The sequence below is a fragment of the Mizuhopecten yessoensis genome, unplaced genomic scaffold (assembly GCF_002113885.1).
Source record: "Mizuhopecten yessoensis strain PY_sf001 unplaced genomic scaffold, ASM211388v2 scaffold9385, whole genome shotgun sequence".
Classification (NCBI taxonomy): domain Eukaryota; kingdom Metazoa; phylum Mollusca; class Bivalvia; order Pectinida; family Pectinidae; genus Mizuhopecten; species Mizuhopecten yessoensis.
Window position 1 is genome coordinate 1,016,659 of NW_018408021.1, and position 16,448 is coordinate 1,033,106.

The 16,448-nt window shown below is 34.8% G+C and overlaps 1 protein-coding gene across 1 annotated transcript; it reads left to right on the forward strand.

Annotated features, from left to right (window-relative positions):
- The first annotated feature begins 14,516 nt into the window (after positions 1–14,516).
- LOC110457962 (kelch-like protein 35) lies at positions 14,517–16,448 on the forward strand. Its single transcript, XM_021509480.1, has 2 exons — positions 14,517–14,747; positions 14,957–16,448. The coding sequence occupies exon 2, from the start codon at positions 14,981–14,983 to the stop codon at positions 16,241–16,243; it is 1,263 nt and encodes a 420-aa protein (XP_021365155.1). The 5' UTR covers positions 14,517–14,747; positions 14,957–14,980; the 3' UTR covers positions 16,244–16,448.

Here is a 16,448-nt window from a genome sequence, read left to right on the forward strand (position 1 = left end):
TCACGTTGTATCTACAAAGTGGCGCGTAAGGCACGCACACAAGCGATTGCACCTTTAACCCTTTCACCCCTAGGTAACTTTAGTAGACTCTACCATACATTGATTTGGATGAGTCTATTATGGTCCACAGTGGTGAAAGGGTTAAGTTTTGGTTTAAGATGCAGTATATAAAAATGAAGTATACTGCTCCATACAGCTATAGCATCCTCGTAGCACTCATAGGTGTTAAAAGGGAGCAAAAAAGGATCGAAATTCTTATTGGTAAAATCTTCAGTTGAAAAAAAGGAATGTGTGTGGAAATAGAAACCAATTTATGCAGAGTGTTCGTTTCGGGAAAGAAAACTGGTCCTTGATGGACAATGACAATTTATATTCACTAAGAAATATTTGCATACAAACGTATCATCACATAAATAACAGAATATAATTTGCGATGTCATTCATCTTTGTTGAATTTGTTGTTGTTGTGAATTAACCTAACAATAAAGAATATATATTGTAAGCATAACCATTTTACTTTTCGATATTTCCGGATCCACCCCGCAGGTGACGTAAACAGTAACCAGTAAGTTTGGGAAGTTTATAACTTGTTCTTCATGTTATGTCGTGTGGCAAACACGGCTAAATGTAACATATGGTATCTGTGAACTTTTACGCACATTTTTATGCTTTGCAATGACATGTATGACACACTTTACCTTGTGAAAATGAAAAGCACAATTTTTTCTGACGGACACGACATATCCACGATCGTTGCCTATCAATACTAAGCTCAAGCGAGATCATATTCCGTCTTTGCGTATTGCAGAGTTATCTTCTCCTGTGAGCAGGTATTGATTGTTACGTCATTGGTTTGTGAGAGGAACGTCATCAATTTTTGAGAAAACGACGTAATGTTCTCACACAAACCAATGACGTAATAATCAATACTTGCTCACAAGAGAAGATAACTCTGCAATACGCAAAGACGGAATATGTAAGTGTATGCATTAAATAACTTTTCAGCAGACAAACAACATAGATGCTTTCATTGTCGAATGTCTTATTCGAGCTTGACAACAAGCATCCTACAATGATATCACCAAATTCGAAAAAATATGATGTAATCACGGCTCGATACACAGCTCGCATTTTTGAATATATGTTTTTAGTTCAAATGGTAAAGGAACAAAGTTCGATGAAAGCAGGTATACTACTTTTACGTTGAATAACATATCCATGTGGATCTGCACAGGCTATACTGTCTATCTAAATCAAAGGCTGTCTGATCATCAAATTACGATAACCCCGTGTCATGTTTGATTCCCTGTCTGCCTCTGATATCATTAGTAAATAAACATACAACGTTTATTTATCTGATGAATTTAATGTGTATGTAGGGATGCTTTGATACAGTTGCTTGATAACACGTAATGATGACTTTTATCATGCAAATGTAACCGGTTTTGAGAAATGCTATTTTTTCACGGTATACACTTATAAATATGATATTTGTAGGTTTACATTGCAATTTATTTACATCAAATATTCCAAATTTGTTCATGCTAATAAGGGGGCTATAGACATACTTTATTTGGTTTCTTTGTGTTTTACGTCCTATTAACAGCTATGGTCATTTAGGGAAGTTCTAGTTTTTGGTTGTGTAGGAAAAACGGATTGCTAAGAAAAAATTCAACGACCTGGCGTCAGCACCTGGCGACTACCCCAGGTAGGCCTCGAACCTGCGACCCAGTGGTGGAATATAGATAAACAAGTCCACAAAGTGATGGTTTGTTGCGTAAAGAAAGCCTCCCATTCACAGATAGTATACACAGACGTTATTCTGTACAGGAACAAAAGTAGAACAGCTTTAACAGTAATATCAAAACGAAGTGACAACAACAGGAACTAAACAAAGTCAAAATAAACAGAAAACAAACAATTTCAATATAGATAATCGTTATATTGGTCAGGATTTTGTATACCTACTCATTATAGTAATTGAATCGATTAATCTAATCACATGTGAAATGCTTGTACCGACATGTTCCTATGAGATCAGAAAGATTATTATCTCTGTATGGATATTATCAATAGATCTCATTTTGTTGGGTATTTGTAATCTCCAATTTTGTTCTTGGAATAAACAATAAATGATGCAAGGCTTTTATCGACAATTTATATATATATAGGTATGATCTAACTGATCTATTTTCAGGGTGGATTTCCAGCGATATTGTGAAGGTTTTAAAAATAATTACAAATCGACATACATTTTCTTAATTTAGTTTACAAGCTGCAATGTATTATTCAAATATTTCAAGGTTACATATATGTAATCGAATGTTCTAAATATGTAAAGACAAATATGACCTCCACACTACTTTCGTTATCAGATACTTGTATTTATTGCTATTTAAAAACATGCATCTCAAAAAGGCTTTTAAAAAGAAAGTAGCTTCATAATGTAGTCGTAGATTTTACTAATGAATACGGGACCAGGTGTCTTTCTCACGGTTACGGAGGGTGCTGTATGATACGCCCGAGAAACAGTAACCATGGTATAAATTTTACACGGTTATTTGCTGCTAGTCCAGTTCCAGTGTGCTTTAAGGCACTCGGGGTTCTCAAAATGACACCGCATCAACCTTATAACAACAACAAAATGACATGTAAAGAAAACGTTGCTGACAATAGCTATTTGTGTGGTACATATGTAGTTAAAAGAATGTTGAATACCTCTAGGAACTTCTGGTTCAGGATAGTAAGTCCTGACAACAAACTAGTGACTTCAGCTATCATATAACTGATATCTCTTTATCTATTAAATGATTTATGGGTAGGGCTACAATCCAGCATATTTTTTTACAGACTGAAAAAAAAACTTATATATGATTATAATTGTTATATATGACAATTTATATTTTAGAGTCAGATAATGACAAAGTAGTGAATAGATGATGTTCAGGTATGCTGTTTATACCTTGACTTTGGGAACTAATACCAAATAAATATACCTTCATATGTGATGTATTATTTATGATGCAACGTATCCGTTTAAACTGTAGATTTCCAGCGAAAGTGCAAATGTCGTTATCTAACATAGTTCTCATTGTTAAGATATTTATATATAGACATACATTAAAATTTCAAGCATTGGGTGTATAAATGAATTATGTTAATTATGTTTATTTCGTAATGCACCAGCCGAAGCGAACACTAAACAAACTTTTATTCACTTACCTGTATGTAAACTTTACCTAGCTCCTTGTGATGATTGTGAACAAGCAAATGTTTAACCCGGATTAAAGCACTATAAATTACTTTACATCTACCTTCTAGAACCACGTGTGGTTGGAAAAAAACATTACTCTTCCGGAGTTTTTGGTTTTATTCTGGTGTTTTTGTTTTTTATTTGTCGTTTGTTTTGATTGATCATCAGTTTTTATTGCTGTATGCGGTATATTTGTGCTTTGTGTTTTGACGTTGTGGCATAATTGGTGCTTATGTGTTTTGTCCCTGTATGTTGGGGTGCAATGTTTTTTGTCCCTGTATATTGGGTTGCCACGATTTTGTCCCTGTGTGTTGGAGGTGCATTGTATTTTGTCCCTGTGTGTTGGAGGTGCATTGCATTTTGTCCCTGAGTGTTGGAGGTGCAATATATTTTGCCCCTGTGTGTTGAAACTATGGTATATATTGTCCCCGTGTATTGAACCGCAGTATACTTTATCCAGGCCTTTTGAGGTTGTTGTTTATTTTATTCATGTGTGTTGAAGCTGCAGTAGGTTTTATCCGTGTGTGGTGACATTCTGTAGTATCACTTTCTTGTCTAAAACCAGTCTCAGTATACATTTTTGTATGATGGTCTAGATATCAATTCTCTGTTCTGTACAGTGTAATACCGAGAACATTTTAAGATTCATACGGACATTCAATTGTTCATGCTTGGCTAATTTATTTCGAAATCGATCACACGAGTACCCAGAACACCGACGCGTACATGTATTGTAATCGTTAGCTTCAGGAAATTTTAGTTTGTTATGAAGGGATGTAAAAATATAAATAGATCGTCAGAGAAGAGAGAAATACGTATCATCTTACTGATCCGTATATAAAACTGGTATTTCAAGTACGAGTTCGGGAGTCATTAAACACACATTAAAATAGTTTGAATACTTCCTTTATAATGAAGATTGAATCTTCGATTAAAGTACACAATAGTGCATACCGAATGTATTCTTAGAATTATCAAGATAAACAAACAATTTCGCAATCTTACGTACCCAGTTGATACTTTACTTTAATGTTTTAAACTTGTATAGCTAAGTACCTTGGAGTTGTTCAACTTTATGTAAGAAATAGACCATGTTAACGCAAGGTGCGCATATTTAATACAACTAGAATAGGAAATTACATGATTTGCCAGCGGAAATAAAAAATAGAGCTTTCAACACCAATTATTATTCGAAACAATCGTATTTCTCATTCAAAGTAACCTGAGATAAGGTAACTTATTGCAGTACATTTTTAAAACTCCATATTGAAATACTGAATAACAGTTAAGTGCAAAGATAAGTGAAATTGTCTATTGCAATTTGAATGCAGTTGCATTTAATTTCATCGCGGTGACAAGCAAATAAAATAAACTTGGAATCGCATTATTAATTTCTGTCTCGCATAATTAATTTCTGTCTATTGTTTCATTTAATTACATTTTTTCGAACTCCACAAGGACATCAGTATTCAATAAACTACGTAGTTGTTGGGTGGAGATGGATAAACACATGCTTCTCAATACAGCCGACTACGAACAGGAACAATTACTGACACAATACTGTGTGTTAGTTTTTATTCTCAGGACTGTGTATTACAATATTACCAATTTGGCAAAGCGTTAGCATGCAATATAATAAAAATATCACATACATATGTTATCATGATACATATCAAATAAAACAATGTGTATTCGTAAAACCTCCTGATGACGTTATTTCACGCCTTTGTTTCAAATCCATGCGGTTTTCTAAATGACAGAGCGTGACGCAGTTTTTTAACAATTGACGCATGCAAACATATGACTTGCAGGGCGACCCCTAGTTGAGGTTCACAAGTATCGGTATTAGAAAAGGATGTTTTATAATGACCGATGGCAAATTCAGAAAGAAGACGTCATCAGTGTAAAATAGAGTATTAGGGCATTAGGTCACGGAGGTCACTGTCAGTTTACTTTGAATACGTGTATACGTCAGCTGTATGTTACCACAATCTTAAGAATTTCCCCCCAACATTTGATGAATTCTGAAAATGTCCTATTTACAGGTATATGTTTATCTGAAGCCAACATATGAGGACTTTGTTATTTTAATGGCTGCAGACAGAATCATGGAATTCACAATGTATATCGTTACATAAATTAATTCCATTATATTTTAAGTGAAACTATATGGAACAAATTTTTAACATAGTAAAAAAACATTATAGATATTTAAAAAAATCTTTCTGATTTGACTATTTTATAAAATGAAGTTAGACAGAAAGGGGTCGCGGTGGCCAAGAATTTAAGGCGTCTGACCACTAGCCCTCCACCACTGGGTCGTGGGGTCGAGGCCTACTTGGGGTTGTCGCCATGTACTGGTCGAAGGTCGGTGTTTTTTCTTCGGGAACTCCGGTTTTCCTTCACCTCCAAAACCTGACACGTACTTGACTAAACACATAAAAAACAAACCAAACAGAAATGTCCAGTTAAAGTCGTCAAAGTTAGCAAATAGAGTTTTCATACAAAACCAACACAAATGTATGTAAACTTTAGCCTGTGTTCTGATCATTGATATTTGTGTTAACAAATTGGAAAAACAGCAAAAATAGACTTATGAGAAGCTGTCGCCTTTACACGGTGTAAATTGCAGATGGTTGTATAATGGGCTTGACCTCCTTATACTTTGTCTGCACCTGACACTAAACGTCACCAGGACGTCTGTTTAAGGGTTTATATCATCTCCGGTATCAAGTGTTTTTCCGACAAGCTATATGCTGAAGTATACAAAACTACATAGGGGAAGCCATCTACTTACAAGAAACATCTATGTGATATAGCTCGTTTCCATACAATATTCGTGTTCGTCGTTTTCTCTACGGCAAGTCATTTTCTTACAAGTGAAACGAATTTGTTTGACAATTTCATACAATAATTATTTTTCTAGCTTGGAACATTGTTTGGACTAATATATGTCTCTCATTTAGTTTATGTTGAGGTAAAAGGTTTGTAATCGACGTATCTTTCAGAGATGGTGATATTAGATACGCGAACATACCGATGAGAGATATTGTAACAGATAATCAGAAAATAAAGCACTGACTATTTATTCATTTAAAATATAGCATAACTAACGACATTTATTTTTATTTCTAAAATAAAAGATATCGTGTTTTTAATTTTTATTTAAAGAGATATATTTTAAATACGTATCTATTGAAACATTCCAGCCGAAACGCGAAACGTCACGCGCGGCATTAAATTACTAAAAGCTCCCAACGAAAATCAACACCATCTTAAATCACACGATGTCATTAATTAGAACATAATGACGACGTGACTTTGACACAGACAAAAACTGCACAGTATATATTTTTTCATCGAGAGGCAGAGATTTTCTTCTCCGCTTTACTTTTAATTCGCCAACAAATGTAAAATGCTTCTCTATCTCAACACGAATATAACTTTTGTGATTCATGGAGATGCATCATAGAAACTAAACGTTTCTTTTTAGTTCATACCTGATTTGTTTAAATATTGCCACGGATAATCTTATCTGCTGTTATGAATGGTTCCAGATCATAATGTTTGAGTTGATAATTTGTGTCTGCTGTCTAGTTGTTTATTTATGACTGACATCATTAACATCATATACATATTCAAATGATACAGGTGTCTTTGATAACTGAAGCGTGATGTGTGTGCATTCTATATTATTGTAGGGCGAGGGCTATAATAAGTTTTGCTTGATGCCCTTTATGTAATTCCTTATATAGATAATCGTTAAGACAAAAGCTTCTACAAATATTTGAAAACGGTGCCCTACAGCACATCGGCGTTTGAGCACTGTATATCTTTCTAGATCTCACAGCCAGCCGGATATGGTTTATGTTTAAATTATGTTCTGGAGACGTTAATCCTCACCCAGATGACTCAAACTGAGGTTTTCAAATCATGCATTGAATGAATCAATTGCATCATCTATATATAAACATTGAGCAATCTCTCTACCTAAATTGGATAGCTATCAGATATCAATTTAAGAAGTACTTGTATATTTTAAACTTGTTCGTGTTACCTAGCTAGCGTAAGGTCAGCTCTCCGAATCGATCGAGAAGATCATCATCATCATCATCAGTAGCAGCAGCAGCAGCATCTGCACGTGTGACATCTGGGCTTTAAAATATCTTGTTACTCGACAACAATGTAATAATCTTTACTTGTTATTACAATTTTCTGTTAACGAATCCTCATCCTGAAAGAAAACAAAATCGATATATAAACATATAAGGTAAACAACACGATCAATGGTATAAATTCTCATAACCGAAGTTGCGTAATTAATTTCAAATGTTATTAATGATATACTTTGGAAACAAAAGTATATCGTTATATACCATTGTAATCAAATCAGCCATTGTGACGTCATGAAGGTCAATGATAGTATTTTAAAAAAACTTTCCAATATAATTATCATTCAGTGTGAAATATTACATGTTGTGGCTGAGCATACGATAAAAAGAAGAATCTCAATAATGATCTAATTTTCATTACCGACTTTCGTTGGGTTTTCATGGAAGTAAAATGGAATGGCAGAGAGTTTCTGATTACATTGTTTTTGTATCTTTATCGGATTCTTAAGGATAGCTTACTAAATAATTCTTGACTAAACCTTTCTTTTTAATTACATTAGTTAGTGATTGATATTAAGTGATAACTTGTATGAGCATGACGTAGGTACATGTAGATGTACGTAAATGGTGGCCTTGAACTCATCAGTGAGATATCTCGTGGTTGCCATGAGTAACAGTCTGCATCAATGGGGTTGATGGTGGGTCACTAGGACGCATTACTAAGTACTGAAACTGAACAATGCCAACATGGCAGTATATTTCTAAGAAGGTTTGCTAGCTCATTCAAACGTAAAAATTGTTAAATCCAATTTTCAGAAGGTCTTTTATAACATAATTGCGTTTACCGACTGTAAATCTGATTATTTACCTATTATGCTATATGTGCAATTCGTTCCGTCCTATATAATGTGCCTTACTTTGTTTCCATCTAGATAGGTACAGCGTCTCTGATGCAACTTAAGATCGAACAATAATGGATTTTGAACATTGTCTCATTTACCATTTACCTTGTAGCTGGAAATTAGTTTGGCACGGTATAATGGAAAATACCAGTTTAATAGTAGGTTGATTGCTGTATCTAGAAGATATGTTCAAGCTGTGCGTTTTTAGGGCATAAAGTTTTACAGACAGTTATTCCCTTCGTTGAATTTCTTCCTGTTTCAGAGCATTTCCGATATAGATTATTTACCTCCTGAACTTTATTACCACAGATACGTAGTAATAGAAAAGGGTCGTATGGTTGTCTGTATGGAGTTAGTGATTTGTTAAGGAGGTTCTTCCTCACGTGAAAAATTCTCGCGATTATTTTATCGTAAGGTATCAGTAATACGTCATTTTACACTATTATAATAAAAACAGAGTGATAGTAATACATCAAAATAGTTATGAAATCAGAAAGTCCCTGTCTCGGATAGTCTGATTTTAGTTACTTAATTAGTAGTAACCCACGTTCGTGGATATTTTTACGTAGCCTGCAATCCTTACAGCTGAATACGTATCACTTAACGCTACCCTTACCTTTGATACTAACACCAACAAATTATTACTAACTTTAAGATTCCCCATTGAATCGGTCTCATTAATAAAAGAAAACATCCCAGATGCAATTTGATGTAAGTCGCTAGCTACGTCGAATGTTATCTTATTAAATTCTTAATATTGACAGGTTTTGGGTCAACTTTGTACAAGTACAGACAACAATACGCCTACAACTTGTCTTATTTGTATTAAAAAGGTTTTATTTTTTAGTAGAGACGTCTAATTTACAGTTGCATAGATATAGAAAGCATACATATAAGCAACTAGGAAAATTAAAAATAACTTGAAAAATAGTCATTTTGGAGATTTTAGATTTTAGATTTTAGATTTTCGAAAAATTGTGTAATTGTACTGCCCAGTCCCTATATAGCTACAGTGTAAGGTTACGCTCATTCGTATCCTGTTCCAGGTGGGTTTATTTAACTCGAAGTTAGTATTACTTTTGGTTTATTATGGCATTTTCCTGCCCGCTGGAGATATTTCCATCTGCATTGTACTGGAATAGATTAATCGTATGTATCTGTATATGATGTAGCATAAAACAGTTAATAGGGCCAGCTATAGGGGTTGTGTGCTTTCTTAAGACACTTTACGCGCACCTACGCACATATACACACCCTTAAACAAATGAGGGTAACACTAGTGATCACGTGGGTAGGAAGGCCCCTGTAGAATAGGTGTGTTATCGCCCCTTGAATGATAAGCTTCATTAAGTAATTTCGATGGGATCATACGGGGCACTAGAACATGGTCTTTAATGGGACTCGTTTCGACTCACAGATTAATCTGTAATCTGTACATGTTGCTATTATCGCATATATATTATATAATTCATATATTACAAAAATAACAACCACTTATTCCGTCAGGCTTTTGAAATGGTGCGGTTTCGTATTGTTATATTTGAAAGTCTGACATTAAATGTTATCTATATAACAAAACGCCGCAATAGTGTTTTTTGTCAGATTAATTGGTAGCTACATGATTATAAAAAGTCGCAGTTTGATTCAAAAAGGGATGAAATACAAAATGTTGTTTCTGACCCAAAATAATGGCTATTATTATTTTAATTGATTTTGAGCTGACTCTGATTGGCTGAAACAACATCATGTGACCACCTGTAAAAGTAGTTATAAACCTGAGTGGTTTGCAGGTGTTCAAAAAAGTTGGTAGAACAAGTGTTATTAACCTGCTATAAATAGATTCTGTTATTTTTGTGAAGTCATTTAGATGCTTGATTAACACCCTATGGGAGACAAACACAGTAATGATCAAGATTAACACTGAAGTCACTTATTGCAGATATTTAAATGATTATTGCAGATATTTATTTATTTTTCCTTTTTTTTCTGATATTTTTGTTTAGTTGATTTTAAAATTTGTGACTAAAAAAGAATTGAAATTACATTTTTTTTTATTCAATTTTGAAAAAATCAATTAAAATAATAAAACTATTGTAGCATGGTGATTTCGGTCGATACATGGTTTTATCGACCTAGGTTAGCAATATTGACCCGGACTGCGTCCTTGGTCAATATTGCTAACTTAGGTTGATAAAACCATGTATCGACCTCATCACCATGCTATAATTATATATTATTTAAGATATCGCAGAAAGTAATATATATAAACTGTGGCCTGTTTCCAGTACAACCATGAACTTAACATACACCTGTAATCGCACCAATCAAATTTGGTAATAAATGCAATTACACTGTACCATACGGCTGTTCCGTCCTTCTTGGGAAACATAAAACATTCATGCAACAACATATACAGTAATTCATCAAACACAACCACACCTAACGTTCAATGATACTGCAGCTGATCGCCTTCTCTAGAGAAATATTACTTCAAAAGAGCCAAAATTGTTATTCGGAAAAAAACCCCATATGTTCTGATCATATTTGTTCAATAACATGGCGATATAAATACTTGGTGGCCTACTTAAACTGTCTGTTGATGCATTTGAATTATACATGATTCGATTTAGACAGGTATATAAAATCAATTTTGTATTGCAAAATCTGAATTCTTAATCTAATAGCATTGAGACAGACCCTGATGTTAGAGGATGGGTGTCCATTATCTATAGTTTATTTTGACTGCTTGTGCAATAGATATGACCACTCCATCATTTCCGGACCTGGTATCACTGAAGGACGTGTGACAAGTGTGCCGTACTCGTGTTAACGTGCTTCGTTTGTCTTCATTGCTTTATTTGATGAAATATGTGTTTCCGCTGGCAACATGCTGTATTTCCCATAATAGCACTGTAAGTGTGTGTTGACATTGTGCCTTGTTATGATAAGATAACGTACCGACCTCTGATAAAAAATGAAAAAACAATTCCGAAAATCAAACTCAAGTACAAAATTTATGTAAATCACTTTTCAATCGATTCCCCTGACCATTGTTCTAATGTCGATTTCCATTTCATATCAGAGAACCATTCCTTGGCGGTTCTGCATTTTGTTATTATATTTAATGTTTATTACATTGTATCCACATTTATATCACGCATTATCTAATCCCAAGGGACATTACTCTGAACATTTAAGGGATTAAAACATAACTATTATATATTTAGCAAATCAATAGTGTGTGGAAGAAGTAGTCTTGGTCAAGCACACCTTAACACGTGTCCCCCTTTTGTACATTCATATATGTGAAGATATGCATGTTGTGTGAGTTGGAGGTTGTATATAAATAATATCCTTGTTGATTTGTGTCCGTATTTCCAACGGCTCATTTATGATGCTATATCACTATAAAAACAAATCAAAACGATATCAATAAAATTCACTCTAAGTAGGCGGAACGTAGCAACGGCAGTTAAGTGGTGTTAAAAAATCGAACACATTTCTTTGTCTGCGGGACCCGAGCTTACAACCGGACATTAAAAATGCCGGCGTGATATTTTTATAAAACTATGCTTTTTAATCCCATTCAGAATAGTTTAATCGTCCCTATTTCAACGCTTTGTTATGTTATGTACATGTAGGCTGCATAAAAATGTGTGCAAAGAAGTTCAATGTTAAAAGTCAATTTTATTGAAAAAACCCAATTATCAATATAGATTATTTTCCTAGCATACGCTGAGGAAGCTGAGCCGATTGAGACTTGACATAAACGACAGTATAAATGTTGAGAACGTTCTTGAACGGAATGCGTGAAAAACCTCTTATATAGAGTAATGTGAATTGTGAGATTAAACAATTACGATCAATGTAATAGCAATACAGTCCATGTAATAGTGAAACATAATTTCATTAAATGGTGACAATATATTACATCGACAGGACTGGAAAAAAGCACTACTTTCTTGGTCCTAGTGTCTATTTCGTTTGTAACCGAAACGTTTATGTTCACATCATCTGATATGATTATAATGGCAACACAAAATAAAGTCCACATCCAGCAGAAGTCCTCACCACTTACTCAATACTTTTGTATAGAATGCTATAATAAATGACATCAGAGGCAGCGGACGAATCGTATCCCCATAGTTATGGCTAGTGTTAGTCATATGCTCAATAAATATATTATAATTCGTTTGAAATCATTTTTACGTTTCTATGCTTGCAGTGGAACTATCGAATGTTACTCAGAAATTATTGGTGTATATCTTGTGTATCTTCGGTTGGTTTTATTCTGCATTTTGCTTATAGCCACAGAAAATTTGCTTTTTAACATCTTAATTTATATGATGAAGTTAAAGGTAATATATAAGCAGTGTCGACGAACATCACCAGCGATATAGATTTGTAATTTTAAATTGTGAGAAATGAAAATCCCAAGTGATCTGACTTTCACCTTGAACTTTGTATGCTGTATAGCTCCTCAAATGTCTGTGGTTAGTTGATTAACTTTGATTGACGCATGAACGTGGCTGATGACGCAGGTACGTCAGGTAAAAGTTAAACTTTTGCTGATTTCTGAAGAGTATTTTGATGTTTGTGGCCTACAGGGTAATACATTGCAGACATCGCGAGTACTAGTGACTGTGCTATTTAGTAGGTCACAGTGTTACTGGGGCGGGGCAAAGAATAATAACAATATGATGTTATCATTTTCTCATCAACCATGACAGCAGACACATTTTCACACCACAATGGACTATAACGCTGTGTACTGTAACATTTTAGTAATGAGTAATGTTTGATTAACGTCACCAGACATTAAACAGTGTATACTCTACATAGATACATAGATATAGATATGAATCATTATGCAAAGTACATCGCCGCTGTCTTAACGTCGGACTTGGTTACGGGTGTTAGGATTTTCCCTCATTATACGTACATAAGATATGGAAAAGTTTAGGCCAACCCGTTAAAGTAAATAAGGGTTGATCCACTTGTATTATTATCTATCGTTAATTCAATTTTAATGGTACATATATTCATAAAAGTAACAACGTATTACAAGCGTTATAATGACTTTATAATTATAAATGTTAGCATTCTACGAAACATAATTACATAGAAAATCATTATGAGATTGAAAATATAACAGCTTTCAGCCTTTTAAATTACTTTTAATTTCCAAGTTACGTGTGGTCATGCAAAAGAAGGCGCCGGTTAAGTACCAACAATATTAGTCAAACTTGTTAATATGTGTGCAGTCATGTATGGATGCACGTTGAATGAATTAGCTTGGTGCACTTAACTATTATATCATACTTTCCCGAAATTGATTGTAATAGATGGGGATTAAAGCTGGGTGTATACATAGGTATACCTGGATTATTTTTCGCGTCAAAATTTGTTTTAAATTGGCCCTGTATGACAGTTTGAGTGACTGAGATTGTCAATTGTTTTAAAGCTAATTATGGATTATAAAAGTTTCAAATCTATACCAATAAATGCGCATGATTTGAGATATTAAACTCGAATAGCTGAGATATCTTGGAACTCGTTATATCAAATCTAGCGTGTTTTAGCTAATAACAGATAACATAAATGAATGTAACTTATCATTATCAAAAAAGTTTGAAATGTCTGTAGAAATGTTGATATTTTATGTTTATTCTCAGAGAGCGATAATTTTGAATCTCCGATCATGTATTTCATTATTTATGAAAAACCTCTTTTCGCGATAATTATATAAAGTATAAAGTATTAGTATTCAAAACAGAAAATGATTCATTGGACACGTGGAACAGTTTACAGTGTGTAGATGACGAGTTGAGTGATAAAGAAAAAATCTTCATTTTTATTGCGTAGATGGTAATTTCCTACTCTCATACTGATATTAGTGTTTTAATGTCATAGTGATTCAAATACACAGATTTATATGAACGTCATTCATTCCCCACACGGACAGCAGAAAGTCACAGAAAGTACCATTTACGTCACGGCGACACGTTGGTCACCTACCCACAGAAACACTATGATAAAGGTATTACACCACTACCGAGCAATATATACAAACGGTAGTGTAAACAAAACCTCAGGTGTATGTGTGTACACACATATGGCAACCTCCATTAGTACACGCTGTTTTGCTTAAACACTCCTCTGTACTACTAAGATTGCGTCGGGTTATTAATGTTACCTCAAATATTTCCATGTGACTATGGAAGTGACGCGTCACCGACTTTTACCTTCGGTATGGGATCCCCAGGAAATTCTAAAGTTAGCAAAGAGTCATGGCTTGGGAAATTCCCCATGCTAATTTTAATTATAGATTCTAGCAATGTATATAAGAGGTCGATAACGAAAAGTCCTACCAGACCTAAAACAAATTTACAGCTATAAACATTGCCATGCGCTAATAATTCAAGCAAATAGAGAGTTGTACAACAAGAAGAAAACGGAAGAAACTTTGTAACAAAAAAGGTACGTATTGTAAGAATCGGTATTTATCCGTGTGCAAGTTGTTTTGGATTAATTCACAAATATGTATCTTAGAAACTTTTAAGTTAGTTTATTGACTGTAAATAACAACATAAAATGTCACTTTGTCAATACACATTCAATCTAATTAAACGTAGCCTTACATGTCATATTTTATAAGTCATAAATATATTTTTTTTTATCTTTTACAGAAAATAAATATTGACAGTGGGAAGATGACAAACCAGAGACACACATTGGCCCCTGCTGCACACACTAATTCTCAGTGCACAAGTGTAGACCAGCATCCCAGGGTCATGCAGCGTCAATGTTCCAACCCCGCCAACAGTTCAGACCCCACTCGGGTCTACAAGAGTCTCGATGCCGAATCCGGAAAGGCTTTAGCAATGTTCTTTAGAGAGGGATGTTTCAGAGATAGAGGTTGCATCAATTCCAAAAATGTGGACAGATATTTAGCCATTTCGAGACAACTGCATCACAAACAACTGCAGACAGCATGTGAACTTTTTATTAGAAATAACAAGTTGTGTCGCCGCTTAAGTCTGGAACCCAGATCTCATAACGAGGCTGCTCGTTATCAGTTGATGTTCACAAGAAACGGGAGTGACAGGACCTCTACACCTCTCAGTGTCAATTTGTATTACTGTAGGAATAATTTCCAGAAAACTTGTCGGGTGCCCGAACTATCCGGTGTCGGCACGGGATTTGCAGTGTGTTGTTTACAGGACAATAACTATGACGCGCCTCACGTGTACGTATCTGGAGGCGGGAAATGTTTGGGGGACGTGTACCATTGTGACATTGTAATGAACAAGATGAAAAAATGTTCAAAAAGACTAGTGAAGGGAAGATCTCACCACTGTATGACGTGTGTTCAGAACAAACTCTATGTGTTGGGAGGGCAATGTAGCGAAGGGGAGACAATTCGCACCGTCGAGGAATTCGCGCCAAAACGCCATTCCTGGAAGACGGTTGGTAATCTTGACATAGGTGTCCATAGCGCCACGACAGTCGTGCATGGTAACCATATTTATGTGTTCGGGGGAATATTAGACAATGGCAAGGAAACCGCGGTAGTTCAAATGTTTGATCCACAAACGAAAACATGTAAAATTCTGGCAAATCTACCTTTCCCTGTATCGAAAGCACAGGCGGTTGTGCGCGAGGGAAAGATCTTTGTTACGTGCGGTAAAGGACGTCTTGTGTCGTATGATCCAGCTTCAGACCAGCACGACATCTGTACAAACATGCCAGTGTGCTGCACAAACTTTGCGATGTTTAACGAAAAAGAGGGTATCTTCTTTGCTGGAGGAAAGACGCGTAACGACGACAATGCCGTTAAGAACATTTACGTGTACTCACCCGAGGACTGTACATGGCACGTGACAGACAAGGACCTGTCCACTTCACTCAATGTATATGGTTCATGTTCCGTCGAAATCCCGGCGGAATACGGACTTGTTCCATTCTTCAACTGAATTCGGTGAAAAATATTAATGTCCAAAATCTAACTTTGCTGCAATATTAAAGTTCACAGCCGTGCAATATTTATATTTACAGACAACGTTCAAAGTTTTGCATAATACCATTTGTGAAAAAACGTGCAATAGTTCTATTTATTAATTAATTAATGTATTTATTATATCGATGGATATGTTTATTTGGTTCGTTGATCGTTTACAC

What these genes read in the sequence shown, in the direction of transcription:
- LOC110457962 (XM_021509480.1), top strand. Translation starts at nt 14,981, where the DNA reads ATGACAAACCAGAGACACACATTGGCCCCTGCTGCACACACTAATTCT.